The 22,022-nt window shown below is 42.5% G+C and overlaps 1 protein-coding gene across 1 annotated transcript; it reads right to left on the reverse strand.

Moving 5' to 3' along the window:
- Window positions 1-40: 40 nt before the first annotated feature.
- Window positions 41-7,902, reverse strand: DYNC2I2 (dynein 2 intermediate chain 2; the record flags this gene model as incomplete). Its single annotated transcript, XM_082008992.1, has 9 exons — window positions 41-296; window positions 866-1,027; window positions 1,847-2,088; window positions 2,539-2,706; window positions 3,457-3,566; window positions 4,003-4,160; window positions 5,943-6,052; window positions 6,821-7,075; window positions 7,825-7,902. The coding sequence occupies 9 exons, from the start codon at window positions 7,900-7,902 to the stop codon at window positions 41-43; spliced, it is 1,539 nt and encodes a 512-aa protein (XP_081865118.1).
- Window positions 7,903-22,022: the final 14,120 nt, after the last annotated feature.

Consider the following 22,022-nt stretch of genomic DNA (forward strand, 5'->3'; position numbering starts at 1 on the left):
GAGTAGTAACAAGCTTCATGCTGCTGGTTGCGTTGCTGCCTTAGTCCATGATCTCGCTTGCCAGCTGCTCCAGATGATTCATTTCCCTGGGTCCCTGCTCAGTGAAGTCAGAACTCAGCTGCCAGACTTTGACTGTACCGGTAGCATCCCCTGCTGCCAAGAGCCGAGTTTGTTTGATGTTAAATTCTAAACAGTACACGGGGCATTCGCCCGCGGCCTGCTTTATGGAAAGGGCAGGCTTCTGCGAGCTCTTCTCAAAGTCGAACAGGTGCACGTCCCCTAAAAAACAGAAACACCTACTACAGCTTTACAGCAACGGACTTCGTATTTAACGGCAGATTAGTATCTGCTTATTCTGGAACGTAAGAGTTGTTCTTTTTAAGGTGTTTCCCCTTCCCTCTGATGGTGTCTAGGCTGTGACAGATAGCCAACATCACTGCAGGACAGCACACATTTATTCTGCTGTCAGCAACCTGAAACCAGCTTGTAAAACTGTGAAATCTCTATTCTTTAACTCAGAAATGTTTGGGCAATTTTCTAGGGAAAAATTTCTTGTTTTAAACCCAGCTCTAGAAGTAAATGTCAAAAAACAAGGAAGCTGGAAATAAGTTTTAGCCACAGTAACCTTGCCATGTTATATCCCTGTGAATGGTTGTGGCAACAGAAGTAAAGGTATCATCAAAAGTGACAAATAAGTGTGACTGAAGTTGTCTTGCTACTAATGACTCCGTTATACTAATTGCACAGTACAAACAATGGTCATTGCTCTGTGCTTGTGGGAAACGTTAATCATGCAATTGACTTGTACTAATTAATACCCAGTACAATCTTGATTTTATGTCTGAGAATAGGAACGTGCAGTTACTTGCCTTCACCAGATGCAGCTGCAAAGACCAGTGGTCGAACTGGAGACCAGCGTACACAGAAGAGGTATTTCTTTGATAACTGAAGAGAAATGAGGGGTTGGGTCTGCAACATGGAGTGCAAGTGAACTTGTCCATCAGTCCCACAGCTCAGAAAGAGGTTCCTTGGGGAGGGAGGAAGCAAGAAACAACTTTTTTGGCTTTATTGCTAAAGATACAGAACAAAACTCACTAAAGGAGCATAATCTTGGACAATATTACTGCCTTGCAAAGGTCTGAATGTGTTTCCTAAAGCAGAGATTTCCAAGCTGTACCCTGGGATGTGATCTGTAGAGCCACAGCTTTGTTACTGCCCTCAATTAAGTTTAATGAGGGCTCGTGTTGTCCACTGAGTATTGGTGGTGGGTTGTGGGCCGGAGATGCCTGAGAACTGCTGATCTGGAGACAGGCATTGTTAGAGTTGTGTTTGCCTCATGCAAATTAAATGCAAACCTGGGCTGTCAGCATGTTTCATACAAACATGGCTTGGGGCCTTTTCCGTGGATGGTGGGTAAATGCAGGCAGAGATGTGAGCTTCTCATTTAAATTCAAGCAGCTACTAGTAAGATTTCTGATGGGCAGATCACTTAAGCACTAAAAAAGAACTTTTTCAGCTCCACCCCTTGTCTTTAAATTGCTCTTTAATATTAACATCTAGGATGATCTAGGGAAGGTGCTAATGTTCTCTGCTGGCCTGAGTACAAACACTATTTTGCGTTGGTCGTGTTGTGCCCACAGGCAGCATAGTCGAGTGGGCAGTGTCACCAGAGCCAACGGACATGGTTTCTCCTACGATGGGAAGTTACTTGATCAAGTTCCCAACGCCAGGCGACCCTTTTTTTGGAACTTGTACACACACACACCCCCCTGGGGGCTATTTGAAAATGCACATGTAGGGCTGGGCAGTAATTTGTGTCCAACATGCAGCACCAGTGTCAATTCACGGCACTTGCCTGTGGAAGGGTGAGCAGCTCACGGAGTACACCGGCCCACCGTGTGGGGAGAAGGCGAGCTCTGCTGGTGCTCTGAGGGGAACAGAACTGCCTGTCTGGTGGAGAGCCAGCGTCTCTGCTGCAGTGGAGCACTTCAGGGAATAGCCGCCTTCCACGCCAACAACGAACACACGGGGATCGAAGTGTGAAAAAGAAATCGAGGTCACACCCACGGCTGCCTCTCCCCAGGTGAACTGGGAGGAAAAGAGACAAAGCTGTTGCGAGAGCTGGAGGCCCCAGTGAAACGCACATGCTATTACAACAGCATGAACCAGCCTGCCAGGGACCCAACGAGCTGTTCACTGCACAACTTGTACCAGCTACCATGTTTGTAGCACTGCTCAGCCTTTAAGCTCTGCAGTATCCTCCTACCAGGGGATTCATGTGAATGAATGTTATTAAAAGCAAGTTCTCAACTCCATCCCAGCAGCTTCTCTTTAGAGCACGGAAAAAGCTCAGCTTTTGCCAGTCTTCCAAGGAGAGTGATTACAGTATGGGAAAGGAGATGGGGATCAAGGGTTAGTGCATATGTTCAAAAGGGGCTTTTCCTGGTCCTTCTCAGGTGGTGGGTAAGCTCTGTCACATGGGCTCCAAAGTTAAGAGTGTCTTTGTCAAATCAGCCCTCTTGGAACTGCTGAACTCACCTTCTTCAGCTGAGTGCTGCGAGGGATCTGCTGAGCCACCATGGCGAACCCTTCGGCCAAGGCCAGCTGACCATCTCGCTCCTCTCTCCACACCAGGATCTTTCCGTCTGTCGATACGCTCAACAGCCGGGCGTGGTTTCTGTGCTTGGCGTCAGGTAACCAGTTAACCTGTTCCAAATGCCATAAGCTCATGACGAGGGGGACTGTCACGACTGCCAGGCCCACGCTTGGCAGCCTGCGGTGCCCTGACCCGCCAAGGCAACACGGGAGCAGAGCCAGGCAGCAGCCCGTGATCTTGGTGCCAAAGCAGCTCTAGTGGGAGCTGGCACACAGACATAGATGCTAGGAAAGAAACACGTTTAGGTGTTTAGGGCTGAATTCTGTATTACGGTTTTCTATGGTTCAGCTGCCATCACTTCCAAGATGTGGCATTTACAGCACTCTCACCCAGCTATAACCAGCAGCATTTTCCTGACTTTCAGATGAGAAAATACACAGATTGCCCAGAGTCACAGTACCCCAGGACAAAAACCACTAGGAAGCCAGACTGCATGACAGGTTGTGATCCTTCATATAGCTTTAAGCTTCCAACTAAGGATCAACGATGCTTTGCTGTTTACATTTTGAAACCACTACAAGTATTGTTGGCTTCATCAGTTACAGCATGGGAATGGGCTTACTCTTCATTTATCCTGAACAGTGAGAAGTTATTTCTACTCACAAGTGTCTAGTTCAGCAAATGCCTGTTCAGTAGCCAGGGAAAATGGCCAACCACAAGAGAAAATAACTGCTGAAACAGTGGCCTGAGAGCTTCAGGTAAAGCACAGGTTAGGGTGAATAAGAACTAAGAGCATGAAATAGAGCAATGGCAGCGCTCACCTCCCCCTGGCCATGTCTGCTGTAGATGTTCTCTGTTACCTGATAGACTGGATCAGTGTGAGTGTCATCTGTCATCCCCGTCCTCCAGATCACGGGGTCTTCTGTTCTGCTGGTATCCCATACTACCAGCTCCCCACTGAACAGGCCACCTCAAAGGACAAAGATAAAACATCTAAGGTCTAATAGGTCATAACAAATGCACAAATGAAGCTATGGTGGAAACAGGCCCACCAGCTTGAAAGGACTGGCAGCTACATATAGGGCACAGTCAGCTCTGGTGTAAGAGAATATAGCTCTACCAAATTAAGCACGCTCTTCCCACTTATACCCAGGGCTGAATTTCCTTCTATTATCTCTCTCTCGCTGAGGAGGTGATATAAAGGCAGATATCACTGAAAAACAGCAAGTCCCAGACAAGAAGCAACAGTGCACTTGATGTTGGTGAGAATTAGTTCCTCAGGTTGAGGAGCTGCAGCACCATTACTTCTGTGAGAAATCTTAGGCTGAGCTGAGAGAGAAAAAATGATCCAAGCTGAAGGAAATATGGGTACATTTCAGATAGGATCTAAGGTAAGAGCAACCTACCAGCCATCAGTGAAGGCTGGGAGGGGTGGAAAGCCAGGCACATGACAGAACTGGGAACATCCACCACTAGGTCAGGGCGCTGTGGATTCAACCCTCTTCTGTCCAGATTCCAGGTACAGACGTAGGATTTTTCTGTGCTCCAGTGCCCATCGTCCAACCTGAAGAGGAGAAAGCTATGTCTTGCCTTGTCTGTTCCACAGAGGATCCAACTCTAGCAGAGCTCTGGTATGCCCCACCGGTCACTTAAACGTGCTGCTTTGTGGCTTCAAGGAAAACTGAGGTGAAAGGATCATGAGGTGATGAAACTTCTCTGCAGGCTAGTATATATACAGTATGTGTCTGTGCTTACAGAACAAAGTGCAAGTAAATCTCTGATATGATTCACTGTTCTGTGACCTACTAACAATTCAACTAATGAGAACAATTTAAAGGGTGCATACAGGAACTTACTATGAGTATTTAGGAATGAAAATCCAAAGAGACCAAATTGCTGCTGATTTGCAAACTGGCCGACTTGCAAGCCAAGCTTCCTCTAAACAAGCACTCAAAGATCCAGGGTCTGAGAATACACAGCAGAGGAAATACCTTACCTGGAGGACTGACAGGGGATGAAATGACTTACTGACTCTTGCTTGGCCTGAGCTAAGCAGCATGATTTGAAGTTCAGGTGCCTCCACAGGAACAGAAAACATTCTTCACCATTTGGTGTTGATGACCCTGTGTGAATCATGCCACGCAGCCCAGCTCTAGAGATTTCAATCCAGCCCATCATACCTATTTGCCACAAGCGGCTCATGAATTATTTCTCTAGGATGCTAAAACACACCTGCCAGTCTTTCTTCGTTCTTTTTATCTGTTTCTTTCATTGCATGCTTACCAAAATGTTACATGTATTCTGTCACCAGCACCACGCTGACCAAGGTCCTGTCTTGCTACAAGGAGATGATGTGGAGGACGGAGATCTACAGAACAATCGGTGGCCAGGACAGGAAGCAATGATTTTGAGCGCTCAGTACTTTTACTGCCTTTATCAGATGCTCTTAATTCTTTTGTTGGAAGAGATATGATCAAATAAAAGCAGAAATTTTCATCCACTGTGTAGTTGAGCTGTGAAATTCCTTATTTTAGGATGTTGTAGATATTATTAAAAGATGTTACTAAAAGTTTATATAGATTCAGAGAAACTGCATGAGTTCATGGAAGGGAATTCTACCAAGGGCAACCACAGACATAGAAACCACACTCTAATCTGAAAACAGATGTAGACTGGGAGAGCAGAAGGGGGAAGTAACATACAGGTTTGCCCTGTTTTGCTCTTCCCGATGCATTCACTCATGGATCCCCTTTTTGCTGGGGCTTTTAATCAAAGGAAACAAGTAGTGGAGGGAAAAAGGAATAAGGGCAGCAGTAGGACACAGAAAGGAGAGGCTGCTATAGACATTCATTGGATTACATGAAAGTTTTGTCCAGCCCTCAATTCAGAAACTCTTAGATGTTTGTTAGCACATGTCCGTGGCATCAGGCGCATGCATGCAGGGGTGCCAGGTTCATCTGGGGTGCCAAGAGACCACATTAAAACAACACAATCGTCAATGAAGATAAGCACGTACTTCCAAACCTCACCCACATATATTGCAAGTGCATCTGCTCTTTACATTTTCTCTCCAAATAAAATATATCTAGAAACAAATCAGTAAGAGTATATGTATCCATTTTCAGTGCAGGGGAGAAGGCAGAAGAAATAAAAGCCATAATTTAAGACTGCCCTGAGATTTTGTTTCTCTGAATATGAATTATTTAACTTGCATAAAATGTGTATATATAAATATATATATATGTCTAGTTTATTACTGCAGAGAAAGTGAACATATCTAAAACTCAGGTCAGCCTGAGACATCACATCACCCTCAGCTGCACTCTCAATGCATTCGGATACTCACCGGCCATACGAACATGCAACAACAGATCCGGTTGCATTCCATGAGACACTGGTAACCTGTAGGTTTTGATCCTGAGCCTCTGGGTACGACAGTGTATGCAAACACAACACCTGGAAGAAATCAAATTCAAGCACTGAAGCAATAATCTCTGAACACAGAGAAATAGATCTGTGCATGCCCCTGCATATGATCCTATGGTTACAGCGTAGGCTTCCCCTCTGTCCAAGCAGCAGATAGATGTAAGTGAAAAAGTTGTTGAATTTCTATAGGGGGGAAAAAAAAAACCAAACCCCACAACACATGACCCTACCAAACCAACTGTCACCTCATAATTACCTGTCACAGACTGAACACTGCAGGGGCTGCACAACAACTCTGGAAGGCTGTGCCATCAGGATTTATGACAGCCCCCCCGTATGAGTCTAGCACTCGCTAAGCTTTGCAAGCAATGGTTTGAAAACGACTGTACCAACATGTACTGACGGATACAAATCGCTTCCACTCTTGAATGCTGTACACTAATCAAATATAATCTAAATAGTAAGAGCTGCCAAATCACTGACTGCAGCTGTTCCTAGGTAACTGCTAGTCTGGCATGTTCTTAAAGGGGCTACTGGAAGGTGAAGATAAGTCTACACCAACTGCAGGCTTCCTTCTCACAAAGCTGCTCCAACGGTCACCAGCAGGAAGAACAGTGTTACCAAGTAAGGCCAGGCCACAAGCAAGGGAGAAAGCTGGAGAAAAAAACAACTAGTAATTTCCAATTATTAGAATCTGGCAAGAATAACCACAGCAGTAAGAAACAGAGCTAACAAGTCAGAGCCACTGCAAACAACTCCACTTGGGTAATGACAAGGATCTGAATTCTGTTAACGTACTGTTTCATTCTGATTGGTCCAGTTCACTTCAAAGCCATCAAAGGCATGGCTTTTCCAGTTCTTATTCAGCTCGTTGATAACAACATCCTCCACTCTCTGAAGGAATGATAGAAGGCTAGCATAATCTACTTGGACTTCTTGCTGGAAATCTTGGACAGCATCTTTACTTTGATCCGTCTGCACACCGGCATCTCGGCTAGCATGAGATTGTACTGCAGTTTCTGCTGTTGAAATTTTCACAGTCTGGCAGCTTCTCTAGTAAAAGAAGACAGACACTCTATAATCCAAACAGAAAAAAAAGAGAGTGCTGCACAAAACATTCAAAGCATCTTCTCCTTTTTGGCATTTTATAGAGACATTCAAGCACATTTGCACACCTCTGGTTCACAGTTGAAATCAGGGTGCCTCCATAACTGTGCGGGTGTCGGTGATGTATTTGTGACCTTCAGACAATCTGATATGACATAGAGATGCCCGAATGTCAGTCGAATTCAGGCCACGTGCTCTACAGGATGGAATGGGGAGGACCAGAGAACGCAAAAAGACAGAGAGCTCCAGAGGAAACAGCAAACACCAAACACGACGACAAGCACAGCATTAGTAGCTCTCAAACTACTAGCTTTGTGGCAGCTGTACATGTGCTTCTTTGCCAATCCGTATAAAGGACCTAAAATGGTAAAATGCTGCAAAGGGGCAGAGCCCGCAGGCAGATACCGGCACGTCGGGCCCCACCCGCCGCCAGCTCTACCCTGGGCATCAGCAGGGATGCAAACTCCCTGAAGGGAAGGGCTCCGTCCCGGACCGCGCTGGAGCAGCGGGACCTACGGGGGGTGGGGAGTGGCTCACCGACGGACACAGCGGGGCCAATTCGGGGCACGGCCGCTCCTTCAGTGGGCCCAGAGGGGAGGAAAGGCACAGGCCGCCGCAGCTGCCACAGCCGCCCCCGGCCCCGCCGGCCCCTCCCGGCGGTATAAGCGGGCAGAGCGAGGCCGAGGGTCTCTCACCGCCTCGCAGCGCGCGCTCCGGGCGCTCCTCCACAGCGACTCCGCGTCAGCGCCGGGCGCCGTCCCGTCCGCGAACATGGTGGCGAGCGGGGGTCGCGGGCCAAGGATCTTCCCCCACCGGCTGCTCCACGGGTTCCCATGGAAACGCGCGAGGCGCTGCGGGATGACGTCTCCCCGAGCGACGGGGCCGCCGGCCTGCGGGCGGTAAACTGACCCGGGCGGGTGCCATGTTGGGGAAGGGCATGCGAGGGTCTGTGCTAGGCGGGCGGCGGCTCCATGTAGGAGGGGGGTATGGGCTGGCCCCGGCACCGGTGGGTGCCTCGGCCGGCACCGTTGTTCATGCCGTAGATCCGACGGAGGTTTCTCCTTCCCCTTCAGCCGCCCCGACCGTACCCGCGCTGGGCCCCTGCGAGACCCGCCGCGCCACAAGTGGCGGCACAGGCAGGCGGGTGCAGGGGCTGCCAGGACTTAAGATGGCGGCGGGGAGGGCGAGGGAGGAGGCGACAAAGCCAAGCGCGGTGGGAGCCTGCGGCGAGGGCCGCATTGTGAGAAAGAGTTGTTTGAGGAGAAATCCGGTATTCGGCGACTGGCGGCGCAAAAAATCCCGCAGTGCTCAGCGGTACGAGTGGCGTCCCCTGTGGCTGCTCCGGAGCCGCCGGCGTCAGTCGTGCCCGCTGACAGATGCCTTGGTGCAGCTCGGAAACAGGCCTGGGGCTCTGCTCCGGAGCCCTCCACCCTCCGGAGGAGGAATTATTCGTAATGATAGAAACGAAGTTTTGAGTACGCCGCTTTGGTTAGCGTACGTGGTGTACGCTTGCCCAGGAAATGGGCTAGGGGAGTCCACTTCAAACCTGTGTGTGTAAAGCCTGGTGTGTATTTTGACTTCCTTGGTTTTTATGTTCGTTGGTTTTGATGAGGGAATTACGGTAATTTGTTCTGTGGGTGAATTACTATTTAACCTAACTCCAAGCTCTGCATGCCAGCTGGGTTGCTGGCGTTGGGCAGCTCTCCTCCTGGGAGCTGGGAGCACTGGAGAGCTCTAATTAACCTGATGCAACATCTGCCTGTCGGTGTGGGTACAGCCGGATAACGGTTGTGCTGTGTGTGTCTGCAGGAACATTTACTGGTGTCACAGCCTCCTTAAGTAATTACTCCTAACAGGTATGACTGTGCTTATAGGTTTGTTTTTTTCTAATTGTAACTCCATTGGAACAACTTAATGACGAACGCATAGGCTAAATTTAGCGCTGGCATATGCAGGCACAGATGCACTAACTTCAGCGGAGTTATTCCTGCTGTTGCTGGGAAGGAGTTTGGCCTGTACGTAAAAATCAAGATGACAGCATACAGAGCAGGCGCTCGTGAGAACGGACATAGTGCTGCTTTAGCATATGTGAGTCCATTTATGTCAGAGCCGAGTGCAACCGTTCTTCTGAAGAATTTAAGGTACTTCACAAATAATAGTGAAATAAGATTCCCTAAAACTCATGATAGAGAACTATTACAGCCATTTTGCAGCTAGTGAAACTGAAGCAAAAAAAGGTTAAGTGGTACCTTCTTCAAAAGCAAGGAAAAAAGACCCAATGGAACGGAAGCCTCCAGATTTCAAATCCTGTACTGTGCACCTGCTGTGATTCTTTCCCTGGTTTGTGTGGACCTTCGCAATACTACAGCTAAGAACATAAATGTGTTCTTGGGTTGGACTGATGGTGCTTTTAGCCCTGTAGTATCTCACTGATTAGCACAGGAGTTAGTCTGAATTTCCAGAGTTCAAGTGTGGCATCTCCTGCAGCGGGACGTCGCTGGTACCCACAGAAGCTCTTAACAGTGGCAGAAGCAGACTGCATTTTAGTGATGGGATGCGAGTCCACTTCTCTTGTAGGCAGGCCCCTGGCACCTCGCTTTTGGTCACTGCCATATGGCAGTGAATAATGGACTAGATGAACCATTGGCTTGACCAAGAACGGTATTTATGTCCTTTTTTGTGGTATGGCCTATTTTTTTATCAGGTCAAATGTCAGGACGTGAATTACAATACTTAATGACAAAGTACACTCTGCTGTCCTTTTCTACTAATTTTAACACAAGTGAAACATCTCAAAAGCCACAGCTCTAGAACTCTTATTTAGAGAGTCTGTAGCTGTGGGTTTGAGACTACTTTACCATCTTTATTTCTCATTCACCTTTCTGTTTCCACCTTGTTTTAAACATCCATTTACAAAGCAGCTTTAAAAGATTTAAGAGTATTGGAAACAATGTATTGGTTTTTTCACAGGAGGATTCCAGTCCCTTCTCTGGAGGAAATACTTTGTGTTCTGCCTGAGTGTATTCATTCAAGAACTAGACCGCTGTATCATAAAGCGGTGCTCTGCTGCTATTATTGGTGAAATCCTAGTACAGCACTTACTGAGAAATGCTTATTATTTAAGAGATCAGCTTGAAGATTCAAAACAGTGACAAGATAATCTGTCCCTTAATGAGTAATGTAATAGGGCTGTTGAATTCGAATAGAAAATATATTTACAAGTATGTAAAGTGAGCATTGTTGGATGAGTTTTTCTGCTGTAACTAGTTAAATGCAGAAAGCAGGGGGATTTTTTAAATCTCAGTTTACTTTATGTTGAATAACTGATACTAAATATTGGAACCCAATAACAGTGTTTTTTAAGAGATTCTTAATGTTTAAGGTTTATCATCTATAAATAGATCTTCTTAAGTCATCACTAAATTACCTTTAATTGGTATGATTAGACCTGCCAAAAAATATTACTGTTTGGTAGTAGAGTAAATATTACAAGTGTGAATTTATATACAGTCATAATAAAAATGCTAAGTGCAGACTGCAATTTAAAAACTTTAAATAACTTGTCAGAGAGAATTTAAGGAGAAAAGTTTGTGTTTCTTGAGATGGCAAAGTGAGATAAGAAAACTGGAATTGGAATACATGAAACAGGGCAAAAATAAATCAACAATTTTTTTCAGCAAGTAATATGCAGAGTTACTGCAAATGTAATACACGTTCCCTGTAACATGGTGCATATCTGGACTTTTTCTTCTCTGAGGATGAGAAAGGAGCAAACAGCTCCAGAAGATGACTGTTCTAAGTAATTGCAGTTCAATCCTTCTTTATTCTAACATCTCTGATTTACTAGGGTTTCAATATATCAATAGTATTTGAATAAATCATACCTTGCTTTTTCTTTCTGGCATGGCAGTATTTGGTATATAGATATTTTTGTTCTGACATAGTAAGACTACACTGGAAATAAGGTAAAATCAGGGATAACTGGGGGAGGGTTGTTACTAGCCTGAGGCTATTAAGACTCTGAAGTGACTATTACTACAGTGCTGATCTGTGCTTTCTCTTCTTTGTGTTTCATGAGACAAAGTATTAATAGGTTTTCACTTTCACATAATGGAACAAATCAGCATCAGGAAACAAACAAGAACAAGAGAAGACTGAGGTAAAGAGAAAGCAGTGTGGGAAGAAGCACTGGGGGAGAAGGTATCGGAAAAAAGAATGAGATATAACAATAAGCGTGCACACTAGGGGTATGATTTCTATGACCTGAAGCAAAACTAATATTCTAAGCTACATCTCAGTAAAAATTCACCCACTAGTGGGTGCAGTAGCTGCTCTCTATTTGTGATAAATGAAGCAGTTGAGTTCTGTTGAGGCTCCAGACAGCCAAAACAGAGACACCTAACTGAGCCTTCCCTTTTTACACCTTCCCCCTATTCCCTCCACCCCAAACAGATGCAAGTAAGGATGAAGAAAACAACATGCAGAGTTCAAACAAGAATGGAGTGTCTGGCCATGAGAAAGAGTTCTTGGGGCTTAGAATGCCAGTGAGGGGCTTGAAATGGGATCAAAGGCATTGCCTTTTACTGACTGAGTTCTGTTCAGAGGAACAGAGCTTTTTACATATTCTCATTTATTAAAAAATAAACAAAAAACAGTAACACAGCCAAACAACAAAACTCTTCAAACAATAAAAGGGGTTTGTATCAAAGAACTGTCACTCCAGCACCTACTTGTGTCCCTGACTAGTAAAACCAGCAAGACCTAATTCTGTTTCCCTAATTGTTCATTTCAAACCTGTGCACTCCTGTATTGCTTAGCATGACAGATTTGGTTTGGATGAGGTCTGGGTACTTAACTTGTACTTGGCCTTTGAATTAACCCAAGTATGCAATACAGAGTTTGAACTGGCTTTATGCTGGCATTTTTGTGCTTGTTATTTGGGTACAGACAATACCTATTCAGTTACTCCTATACTGCTTAGCTTTGAACTACATCTTGAGTGTTATTTGCTTTAGAGTGAGGCTGCTTGCTCTGTTGATCTAGAAATTAGTCTCACTGAGGCTCAGAGGTTTGTGTTAAATGGAAATATCCCTAGAGGAAAATAATTGAGATACTACCCAAAAGGAAAATTACTGGAAAGGCCCTTACATCTGCAGCGTTATTTAAAACGACACCTATTCAGTTTCAACAGTAGTCTGGTGTAGCCTGTTCCTGAAAGTTTTTAGCGACAGCAGCACCCTATCGCACTACTGTAGGTGGTGATTTTGGGGTTCAAATGCAAGACCAAGAAGTAGTGAGTTGACTGAAGTCTGTTTATCTGCAGTGTTACCTGTTATGCGCCTCATCTCATACTTGGAATATACCACAAGCATTTATTTTACCCTTGCCAAAGCTCTGCAAGGCAGAGAACTGCTGGTGCCATTTTTTGACAGGGAAAATTTCAGGTGTAAAGGTTAGATGACTTGCCAAATCGTGATGGGAATTTGTGGCAGAAGAGATAACGGGACGCAAGTTCCTAAATTGCAAAGTGGTGTTTCAGCCATATCTGATACATATTTCATGGATGCATTGCTAATGTACACATCTTATCTCTTTTTGTTAGAGATTTGTGATTTTAAAACATCAGGTATTCACATATTCACTACACCTGAAGGAAAGAAAGGTCACCACAACTGTTCAGTCTTGCGAACACAGCGTCCATGTAGCCAACCAGATGCTCAGTAGCTTAATGAGGGTTCAGGTCCTTGTGTGGACTCAGTGTGTTACCTCAAGTTGTGTGAATCCTCCAGCTATTGCTTCTCCAGTGCCATTTGTAGAGGGCTCACGCATTTTCTCTAATTTCTGACCTCCTTTGCCCTGTCCCTCCTCCCAAATGTCCCTGAAAATGCTGTGCCCTTTTTGCTTTGAAAGCCATATTTTCAATGTGGGCAGAAAACACATTGCCTCATTTCTGAAGTTCTGTTACACCTAGAGATATGACACATTATAAAAATAATCCATCTCCATTAAAATCATAGATCTATTATGCTTTGTAGAATTAAGAGTTGGGGGGAACTTATTAAATATTATGGGTATGATTTCTTGCACTGTATAGGCATTGCCTATCCTGTATTCATTCCTACATTGATAATACGACAAAGATTTTAGTCAATTGTAACCAAAATGGGAAGGAGCACAGGGAAGACTGGCTTTGTTGCAGGCGTCGGCAAGCTACCACCACAGGGGCAAAAGACACCATGCCGGCAGGTCTTGAATGGCAAGTAAGAGCTGGCACAGGGCCAAGAGCTGTGGCATATCGAAAGAGGCATCTGTGAAAGGCTCAGGATCCCAATTCCTGGCTGTCGGGGTGCTCCGAACTCGGTGGCAGCTGGGAGCCTCTGCCTTGGACAGAGGCTTGATGCTGTCAACAAGGTGATTGGCAGTGTCTCTCTCCTTTTAGAGTGAGCAGCCTCTAGTTCCTGCTGAGTTTGTACCGGCATGCCCACCATCTAACCTCAGAAATAAGAGTACAATCTGGCATGCCACTTTTAAAAGGTAGCTGACCCTTTGCAGTGCTGACAACATGGAAGAAAATGTTGAGATCCCTTAAATGAATCCCATATTCAGTAACCATGCATGTCTAAAAATTATTTATCTGTTCTGTACATCACTCTATCAACTCATACTATGTCTGTAGTATCTCAAACAGTTGTTGGAATTTTAATTTATATGTATAAAGCAGCTGGCTATCTCAAAAAAGCATTGAGGACAGGTATTACTCATCTGAATAGAATTGGCTATTCTTTGCAGAAGTGTTGTTTCAAAAAATGACATTCAGAAAAAAGTAGTTACATTCCACTCAGGATCATCAGATTTGTACTTATGTCACGCAAGCAAGCAGAATTTGCATGATAGTTCTTAATTGCTCTTCAGAAATCCATATATTTATTTAATTTCAAGCATGCTACTTTCATTTCTTATACATTATTTCTATGAACACTGAATGATCACTAAATACATCATAGCTTTACTGGGGTATGGATATGTAATTTAAGAGCGGAGAATAAAATAATGTTCCTACCATGAGGTTAACTAATACAGTAGGAGAGGCAGATTTGCAGGGACTCCTTTTATTGATATAAATTTCAGCTCCATTTATAGAGCTTCATATTGTCAGTTTAGCCAGACCAGCAAAATCATCTTATACTTATTGTGAAAGCCACTTCTGAAAAGCCAAATAAAAATATCTCACTTTGATTGGTCTGTTGTCCCAAGTATAACAAGGATCCCAAAGGATCCTGGAGCATATTATACCAACACACACAGAGATAACTTTACAAAATTATGCACTGCAGAAAGATTATCATCTTCTCAAAAGCACATAGAAGATTAATGGAAGCAGAATATCTTGTATAGACAAATTGCATATGTCAGTGTGTTTTGACTGCTGCAGAAAATGCCAAGTTATTTGTAATGATCACTTTCTTTTTGTCATGTCTTTAAGATGGCATCTTTACCTTTTAGGAGAATGACAGGATAGTAGTCTGGTACTCAAAAATAACAGAATGAACCACCAATATAGCCAGTTGAGGTAACTTTTTGCTTTAGTTTGTATGTATGGTTCCCAACACAAGTACCAATGCCAGTCTAACTTTAAAAAAAAAAAAAAAAAGACTGAAAACATGACAAAACAGAGCTTAAGAAGGCATGAATGTGGTTCTCTGTGGCGAAGTGTAAAAGACAATTGCACCAATTACATGCTGGTTTTGGAACTCCATGTAGCCTAAGTCTATTGAAATATATATTTGTAAGCGGGAGTGGTGGGGAGGGAGGATGCACTGGAATGAGGCCTGGAGCTGAAATGCTGTCGTAAAGGCAGTAGGAGGAGGGAAAGCTATAAACTGGCTGTGATCCTCAAATTTAAAAAAAGGAGTGGAAACATTTTAATGCCAAATTATGTAACACCTTTCATTCCTGTTCTTCTTTTGTCCTTAGTTTTCCATTTAATTGATTAAAACTTTTCCTATTTATGCTACCAATTGTGGAAGCTGGGTTGACTAAAGACATTTTTATTTTGCTCTATTCTAGCCCGACAAACTCCTGCTTATGCAACAGCTTATACCTTTAATAACACCAGTATAACTGCATCAGTACTAAAAAAACCCTCGGATTTCTTAGCATCAACAAGGCCTGAGAGAACTTGCTGCAGCACTGGGATGTGATGGGAGGCAATTTATACGGAATTAACTCTGACAGTCACTTTATACAGATGATTTTCAAAGATCTAGGCACTAAAGATGTGTTAATGAGGGTACTGAGGCTTCATAATTAATTATATTAGCATCTCTTTGTTACTCACTACAACAGTAGTGCCTGGGTGACATTTCAATAGGAGTCTGGTAGTATTCTTTGTTATTATTACCCAGGAGTAGAGTTATACCTTAGCTCCAGAGGGCAACGTTGCATGTAAATGCCTCTGTGAATTGCAAGGGCCTTTGGATCTCAGTAAAAGCCCTTGAAGGAGACCCTGCTGGATACTGAATGGATGTCAGTAAAATTTCTCTAGGCTGGAGTCTCTCTTCAGATATGGACTCTCCTCCCCTTTCATTTCGCCCTTCCCTCCCTCCCCCCTTCCTTTCCACTGTGCTGGTCCTTCTCACAAGGCTTAAGAACAGCAATATCCAGCACTCACTGAATGTTTAGTTCCAAACCTCTAAAGGAAGGAATACTGACCTGAATGAAACAGTGAACAGAGTAAGCTGAAAATAGGCAATGTTCTCACATGCTTGAATTTTCAGTGCAATAAAACCAGTGCTGCCAGAAGGAATCCCAGAAGTGGTGAGTCAGATAATAGATGTACGACTGTGGTGGGAGGGAAATGGTCTCTACTTTGTTTTACATCCCCCCCTTTGTAAAGGCAGATTAAATTATTTTCCAGTCATACTACTGCAAAAACAAACATGGAGTTTAAAGGTTATTTCCTTTGTGTGTTTCTGAGAGACGTTATTTTTGAATCTGAAAGGGGAAGGATGACTTTTTGTCAATGATCTCAAATTCTACTCTGAAAACTTTTACAGTTATCACCTGAGATGGCAGATCTGCTATTTTGTTTATTGATATATTGCACTTGCTTGTGTTAATTTCAACAAAACTTAACCAAAAAATAATTGCTGTTTATTCACACCAGTGACAACGGCAACTTTGTCATGGTCAGGCTAAGTTAAGAGCATAGTTTAACAAACACTTCTAAGTAAGCAAGACTTAGGCAATGTGTTCCTTACCCCTTCCTTGTTCATTCCTGCCTTCATGGGACCCTCTTTCTTGTAACATTGTTCATGCATCTGCACCAGGGAACCAGATCAGAGTACTAGTCTGAGTTACAAAGAAATGTTTTTTGGGGGACTATTCCTAATTGAAATCAGTTTCCTGATTCAATTTAACATGCGGCTACACAACAAAAACCTGCACTGGTACAATTCAGGGACAGTGTGAAGGGGAAGAGGGGAGGAATGTGTGGTGGGGAATGCCTAAGCAGGAACTTCTACCAAAAAATAGTTTGTCAAACTATGTCCTGAAAGACTTTACGTTCTTTCCAAGCCAGAACTATCTCTTTGCTTTGTGTTCACATAGCACCTTGCATGAAGGAATCGGTCACAGAACTCTCAGGACTCTCAAACCTATTGTAATACCAAAAAATAATAAGCATTCCTACAGACCGACACAATTAACCAAATTCCACTTGCAGATCTTCATTGTTGGCAACTCGTGCAGCATTTTATGTAGCTGAAGTTGGAGACTAGTTCTATTCCTGAGTTTTGTCTCCAGCTCTAATGAGGAATAACTCTGAATAACTCTTGGCATTCAGTTAACCTACCAATAAAAGAATTACTTTCCTCACAGAGCTTTTATATTTAACTAGATTTTTTTAATGAGCTTTGACATTCTCAGATGAAAAGAATACTGTGTACAATGTATTATTATAGCAAAAACTGTATATGACAGATCCTTACATATTTTCCTCTTTTTTATTTCACCTTTTCTGTCACTATACTCCTACACAAGACTCGAGACACACTGCAAATGTTTGAATAATGCCAACCTGAAACTACAGAATTGTAAATAATGTACTCGCTCTTCCCTGAGCAATGTTGCATGTGTTTATTTGAATCTGAGAGGTTACTCCCCCTGAGAGTTCAAATATCGATAGTGCTTTACATAACAAGGGAAGTTTTTAATGATTCCCACAAAAACAGCTGCCACTTGGTAACAAGACAATGGATGGAATACACATAGTGTAAAATTTTAGTCTCTACTGCTATTCCCGAGGGACCAAATCTTGAAGTGTTACTCAACTTTGTTTAGGATTCAGCAAGAGCTTTCCTGCTGTAGGACTGAGGAGATGATAAATAAGAGTTTCACGAATTGGCCAGAGTTAAAATCCTGGAAAGCAAACATTTACAAATTCTCTTGGCAGAAAAGCTGGCTCCCTCCTAATTTTTCCATGAGTGGAGAAGAGGGAGAAGATCATCTGAAAGTCTCCTTGCAGGAGCACCCACAGAAGAACAAAGTCCTAGTCCTCAACAGTGCTCTACCCTACTGTTTAGTTATCCTAAAACTTCAGTTCGGCATTCATATAAATGTATAATACTGTAACTTCAATGAATTTTTATCCATATCTATTGTGTCTCATTAGAAAGACTATCTACCACTAGAGCTTCTGCCCTAGCTGTGAGGAAATTATAGCCTTTCTTCAGACAGAGCACCACTGACGGAAATCAAGGACTACTGGCTACTTCCCCTGTGAATTATTTCAAGGCCTTCTATGTACAAATTTGATTGACAAAGCTATTCCAGAATAACTCCCAGTATAAATACTGCAGCATAACAGTTTGAAAGTGTCTTTATTTGTGATTCTACCTATTCTACCTAGGACTACCTCTTTTAAGTGATCAGTTTTTCCAGCAGCTTCTGTTTAGAGCTTTCAGTACACAGGAGTGTATGTAGTAAAATACAGCCTCAAATGTAAATGCAAAGCCAACCACAACATAAATCATTTAATCACCAGATGATTCCGAATAAACATCTTGTTTTGCAGACATTTTCTGTGAAACCGTAGCTGCATTAAGCTTGGTTGAAGTCTTCCATTGCCTCAGTGCAGGATGGATTTGCTCTAATACTGTCCTGCAGAACTAATAATTGTGTATCCCTGCTTAGCTTTTGAACATCCACTGGTGTGAATGCATCAGTGAAATCTAAATATCTGCCCTTGTAACACCCTGCAGGTGTTTCAGATAGTGAAGAGAAACATTTGCATATACCAATACATGTTTTCAAACAAAACTTTTAAACATTTCAGATCCCATTTTGGATTGTGAACTCCTCTGGCAAGAGGAGATGGATATTCACATCTTGAAGTGGTAGTAGCACAACTAGACAAGTTGATTTTTAAACATTTTTGGTTTTAGAAACTGCAATTCAGTACTGCTGGATTTATAACAGCATCTATATATGTGTCTGTTGGCACAATCAATTGGTAGTTAACAGCCACTTCCATCTAAGCCAAAGAACAGGACAACATCAATGTCTGAGATATAAAATCTGAATGAAAGTCAAGAAGGGCAGGCAACTCCCCCAGTCAAATGCCTCTTTCAGCAGGGACTCTTAATTTCACAATGCAGAATGTATCTTCAAGAGAATTCTCCAATAAACAACTTCCCCTAATATTCTGGAAGGCAGAGATCAGTTCAGTTCCCTACAAAATTCACAACTGTACACCTTACCTGAAAAATATGAACAAAACATTCTTAGGCACCCACATATCTGAAAAGCTTATGTTTCATGTTCAGAACTGTCTTGGGTTTCATTAACTTTGAATTTCACTTAAGATTTTTCGGAATACTTTGACTGCCTCTTTGTCTCTAGTCTCTGGGAATGAGCACAAGTGTTACATGACCACCCAGCTCTTCAGAGATTACAAGCAAGTGCTCTGGTAGGTTAAAAATGTTGGTGTAGGAAAAAATAAAAATCAGGCTTAGCAATTATGTCTAATGGGAACTCTTACCCTCCTCCCCACCCCCCAAAAAATCCAAAGAGAATCACTGGATTTATTCAACTACATACTATTAGTCACTCTCTGTCTGTGTTACTGAACCACCATCCTGCTTCAAAAGCAGTTATCAGTCCAGAAATATTTTCATCTGAGGGTTTAAACTGCAACAACTGTTGAGGACACGTGGAAGATTCTTTCATCATTATCTAACCATTCATTTCTAATGTGAGTGCTCGACTGGGAAGGTCTGTGACTAGTGGAGATGGATAAACAGTTGGAGGGGAGGTATTTGACTGTTTAATATATGTGCCAAACTGTCTTTCTAGGGTCATGGAGACTCGGCAATTCCTGAGGGCTGTCAAATATTACATGCAGCAAACCAGACGGGGTGTCTCTGCCTGCTGCTTAGAGTAAGCACTGATATGCCAGTCAGACTTTACTATCAAGTACAAACTTATATGTGCTTGAGTTGTTGTGCAGCCTTCAACTCCCTGGTGTACTCAGTAATATAAAAGCTTTCATACATGCTAAAAAATTTTGTCTTGCACTCCAAGGGAGAATCTTTGTTCCTAATACAGAGCCCAAGTCTGCAAGTTCTTTGTGGAAGACCAGGCTCCCAGCATAGACATACAATTGTTAAGCAAGTTGGTTGCATTTCAGCAGTGGTAAAATGATCCTTGTTTTATATTTCTCTGCAATAATTTCTGTAAAGGCTATGAGATTCTTTGGGATAGAAGGCTATAAAAATGTAAGTTGCTATTATTTATATTGACTGGCATGATTTTATGTATGCCCATTTTGCACTGCAGAAATACTTAGAAGGAAATGTACTCTTCTTTCTTTTTCACACATCATTACATTGTATTTGAGAGGATTTAGCACATTTTCTGATTTCACTTGCCAGATTGGGGGTTTGTCTTTAAAATTTATAGCTGACTTGACATTCCAGAAACGAAGAGTGATTACCAATTATGTCTCTGTCTTGTAATAACATACCTAACTAAGGAAAGAAATATCAGGAGATCTGAACTTTTACATCAAGGAGCAAATATGAGATTATCTTTATAAAGAAGCTCTGTTTATTCAATTCTTGAGAAAACTGTGCAGTTACTGCTACACTCTATGTAAACTGTTAATCATTATTAGCTTCTGCCAAACTGCCTATATCCAAATATACATAAAGGAAAACTAACACAAATTTTCTTCATTCATCTGACAAAGTCATTGCCATCCGGAAGGCTGCAAAGATCTAACTCCCGTATTTGTCAACACCAGAGTACTCATGCACTGAGTTTGAAAGATGTCACATACAGTATAATTTTGCAACTTGAACCATGCAACCTGAAGTTCAAACAAAAGCAGGAATACTAACTCTGTAACACTGAAGGAAAAGAGCTGCTTGTGATATAGGCAGCATAGCTACTTGGACAGTGTATTTTAGGAAAAAATGTTACCGTTCTATTATATTTGATGTAATCAGAGCTGAGGAAGCTCTTACAAAAAGATGAGGGGAGGAGGACACCATCTTCTCTGAATGCAATCACCCCACCAATATCATAGGATTATAACTGTACATTTTAACCCCTCAACAGTTATCCAAGGACTAAAACTGCCTTAGAGGTTAGTTATAGATAATGAAAAACATTAGCAAGAACTCACAGGAGGTAACTGAATATTTATCAATTAAGCCTCTAAGCATTTATTATTTTTTGTTATAGTATCAGAGATATTAAACACAGTTGCTTTTTGGGTCTAAGCATCACATGTAATTTCTGAAAATCTTGTGTAACAGCAGGTAACTTGTAACAACAAGGCTTTATACCACCCAGATGCCATTTTTCTTCCTTTGTAATGGAACTATGTAGAGTTTGGGGCACCTACACAGAGGAACAGTTTCAGACTGAGTTGAGTGTTGTGCCGTTACTTGCTTCTTCACAAATGTTTGAGTCATGTTCCTCCTGAGCGTACATGTTAACACTGCAGCAAGAACAAGCAGTAAATCAATTCAGCTGCAAAAGCCGCTGGAGGTGCTCTGCTTTCATCCTTCCTAGGGCTCAACAACTATGCTAACTCAGTGGCTTAGTTTTACTGCTTCATTTCTCTATAAAGCAAGGAGGAGAGTGCAGAGAGGGGATCATTCTGTGGATTGTTGTCAAATTCTTTGAGAGAAGCCCCACAAGCATGTAAGCAGCTGTTGTTTTGAGACCTTCTATGAAAGTACACAGAAGTTAGACCACAGTCGAACTGTGTAAGTGAGGCGCTCTCTTGAAAAGCAGAAAATACAGGCTGTTAAAGCACTTGTACCTGGTCAGTTGGAGTGAAAGGATGATTAATTGGAGAAGAAGTATTGATGTTAACATAACTTTTCTAACAGGAAGAGAACTGAGGAAGAGTTAAGACAAAAGGTTTATTAGGAAGCTGGGAACAGCACATCACCAGCACTAAATTGAAGAAAGCAAGCAAAAAAATAAAGTAACTATGTGAAAGAACACCACTTCCTCCAAAAAAAATTGAACTCTCCTTTCTCTTTTGCATGAAAACGTAGGTTTGTATTTTGTGTCTCAAAATTAAATATATTTTAAAACTGATTATTTTAATATTAATCCATATATTATTAATATATACTCTATTTTTTTCTGTAATAGCTCATTTTAGGGTAGGATAAACAGAGCGTGGAAATGTTTTTAACAGTATAGCAGTCAAAATTCACTATTACATAACTTTAGATACATTCGCGGACACCTTAATCATATATTTCAGGAATACCTACTAATTTATAGACTAAACAAGGGATTCTAGTAGGGAGCAAGCAGATGCCGCTTGGATCATGATGTTCCTGCTTGGAACCAGCTTTCAAACACATGG

This window comes from Phaethon aethereus (genome assembly GCF_964289735.1).
Source record: "Phaethon aethereus genome assembly, chromosome: 20".
Classification (NCBI taxonomy): Eukaryota; Metazoa; Chordata; class Aves; order Phaethontiformes; family Phaethontidae; genus Phaethon; species Phaethon aethereus.